The sequence below is a fragment of the Cibotium barometz genome, chromosome 58, assembly GCF_041138505.1.
Source record: "Cibotium barometz isolate CiBa-2024 chromosome 58, ASM4113850v1, whole genome shotgun sequence".
Lineage (NCBI taxonomy): Eukaryota > Viridiplantae > Streptophyta > Polypodiopsida > Cyatheales > Cibotiaceae > Cibotium > Cibotium barometz.
Genome location: NC_141103.1, coordinates 3,896,133 through 3,898,158, shown reverse-complemented (window position 1 = coordinate 3,898,158; position 2,026 = coordinate 3,896,133). Strand labels below are relative to the sequence as shown.

The following is a 2,026-nucleotide window of genomic DNA, read 5'->3' as shown; positions in this document are numbered from 1 at the left end:
CTCAATTCAAGCCCTTGTCGACCCATAGGCATGGCAAACACATGAGAAGAGAGAGAACATTCACACTTGTCATAATTTTGAGGAGAGAGAGAGAGAGAGAGAGAGAGAGAGAGAGAGAGAGAGAAACCCCTTTTTGGACCACAAAGAAAAACCTAGTCAATTACGACTACATCAAGTAGAGAGGCTACGATGGAGAGCCTCTCCCACAAGGAACAAAGCAAGTGCCCCTAAATAGCACAAGAGTCTATGAATAGTAGAGAGAGGGGGAGGAGTCGTTTGTGTGGTGCGAAGTCATCAAGAGAGAGAGAGAGAGAGAGAGAGAGAGAGAGAGAGAGAGAGAGAGAGAGAGAGAGAGAGAGGAGTAGCTTTGGGATCTTCGGAGAAGAAGCCAATCTTTTGGATATGCATTACACATGCATTAGAGATTTGTTTTCCAGTTTAAAAAAGTGTTCTTTTTAGAGTTAGAGAACATGGAAAGGAGGATGGTAACCTTATTATTAACGCTCATAAACACAATAAAACCTTAAATTCCAAGTGGAAAAATCTGATGCCTAGATTAATAATAAATTCCAAGTGGAAAAAGAGTTTGGGTGCATATTTCTCAAAAACAAATCATATTCAGCATACATTTAAAAAAAAAAAAGATGGATCCAAAAGTTATCATATGCTAAGGGTAGCTGCACACGATCTCTGCCCCATGAGTGGGATCTTGGGCGTCTCTTGGAGGTGTGGTGGCGTGTGTAAATGACGTTAGGTTGGCGGTGATGCTCTGAGGTGGTTGACGCGAAAGAGGAAGAAGCCGATGGCGAGGCCGGCAAGGACGGAGAGGAAGACGCCGCCGTTGAAGGACATGACCACCAGCATGAGGAGGTAGCCGGCAGCCGAGTGCAGGATGTAGGCGAGGGTAACCACCAGCAAGCGCACATGGCGGTGCCGCATCAGGCCGGGCCTCTTCGACTGGTCCACATAACCAATGCTATACGTCCCGGCTTCCAGCAGCTCCAAGCTCCGCCTCTTCAACTCACCGAACCACTCGTAGAACAGCGCCAATATCAGCACCGCCGCCAGCGTCAGCGCATATGCCACCGGACTGTGTGGCGTCCAATCGTAGAACAGCAGCTGTACGTTGTAACCGAAATAGAAATATCTGTACATTGGTACAATATCGCTGAAGTACCGTGCATTATTATTATTATCGTAGCTCGTCTGATCCTGCATCTCCATAAACGCCATTATTAACCTAACTTAGGTTCTACTTGATTACCTTGCCTTCATTCACCCGAGGTTCTGTTTGATCACCTTGCCCTCATCAAGGTTTGATCACCTTGCCACCAAGCTCCACATTCAAGCCCCACCTAACACCAACTATGCTGTCCTACTAATATTCAACCTTCTTATCGAAAGTTTAGAAGATCAGAACAATAGTACTCGAAGAACACGTGAACAAACCACCCAGATCGTTGAGATAAGACCAAAAAGACCCACTTATGGTATGAGGAAGAGAAAGTATCCACTATTAAATCAATTGCCCTCAATCACGAGGGAGAAGAGTACACGCGCGCTCGAAGCTAGTTAAGGCTATAAAATCCTAAGTAATAAAAATTGCCCTGTGAGATCAGTGCACAGCTTAGAGAGAAGATAACGAAGATAAGCACGCCCCGCATAATGATCTGATGAGCAGCTTAGAAAGAAGATACAAAGCACTTCGAGCTATACCAAACCAAGAAAGAGAAGACAGAACAGGTGAACACACCGAAGTGCGCCACGTTCTTTGCAAGACGTTTCTTCCCCAATCAACCCACCTCTCTTGTCTCTGTCCACCAGCAAAGCCACGGCCTATGCAATAATCTAACAAATATATTGACACAATGTTTGAATGGGCTACCTCCTTCCTCACAACCAACCAAAAACCAAGGTTTGTACGTAGTCATCGGCCATATATATATATACGTATGTGTGTGTACATAGTCCTCGGTCAAACATCCCCCCAAAACCCCACTCTCACACATGAACACATACACACAAG

General features: G+C 45.4%; 1 protein-coding gene across 1 annotated transcript; it reads right to left on the bottom strand.

The window, feature by feature from the left end:
- Window positions 1-633: 633 nt before the first annotated feature.
- On the bottom strand, window positions 634-1,725 carry LOC147605807 (copper transporter 6-like). The gene has a single exon (XM_086792661.1). It carries the CDS (start codon window positions 1,231-1,233, stop codon window positions 751-753), a length of 483 nt encoding a protein of 160 aa, XP_086648787.1. The 5' UTR covers window positions 1,234-1,725; the 3' UTR covers window positions 634-750.
- Between the last annotated feature and the right edge of the window lie 301 nt (window positions 1,726-2,026).

Coding starts and splice junctions, on each gene's coding strand:
- LOC147605807 (XM_086792661.1), bottom strand. CDS start 1,233: ATGGCGTTTATGGAGATGCAGGATCAGACGAGCTACGATAATAATAAT.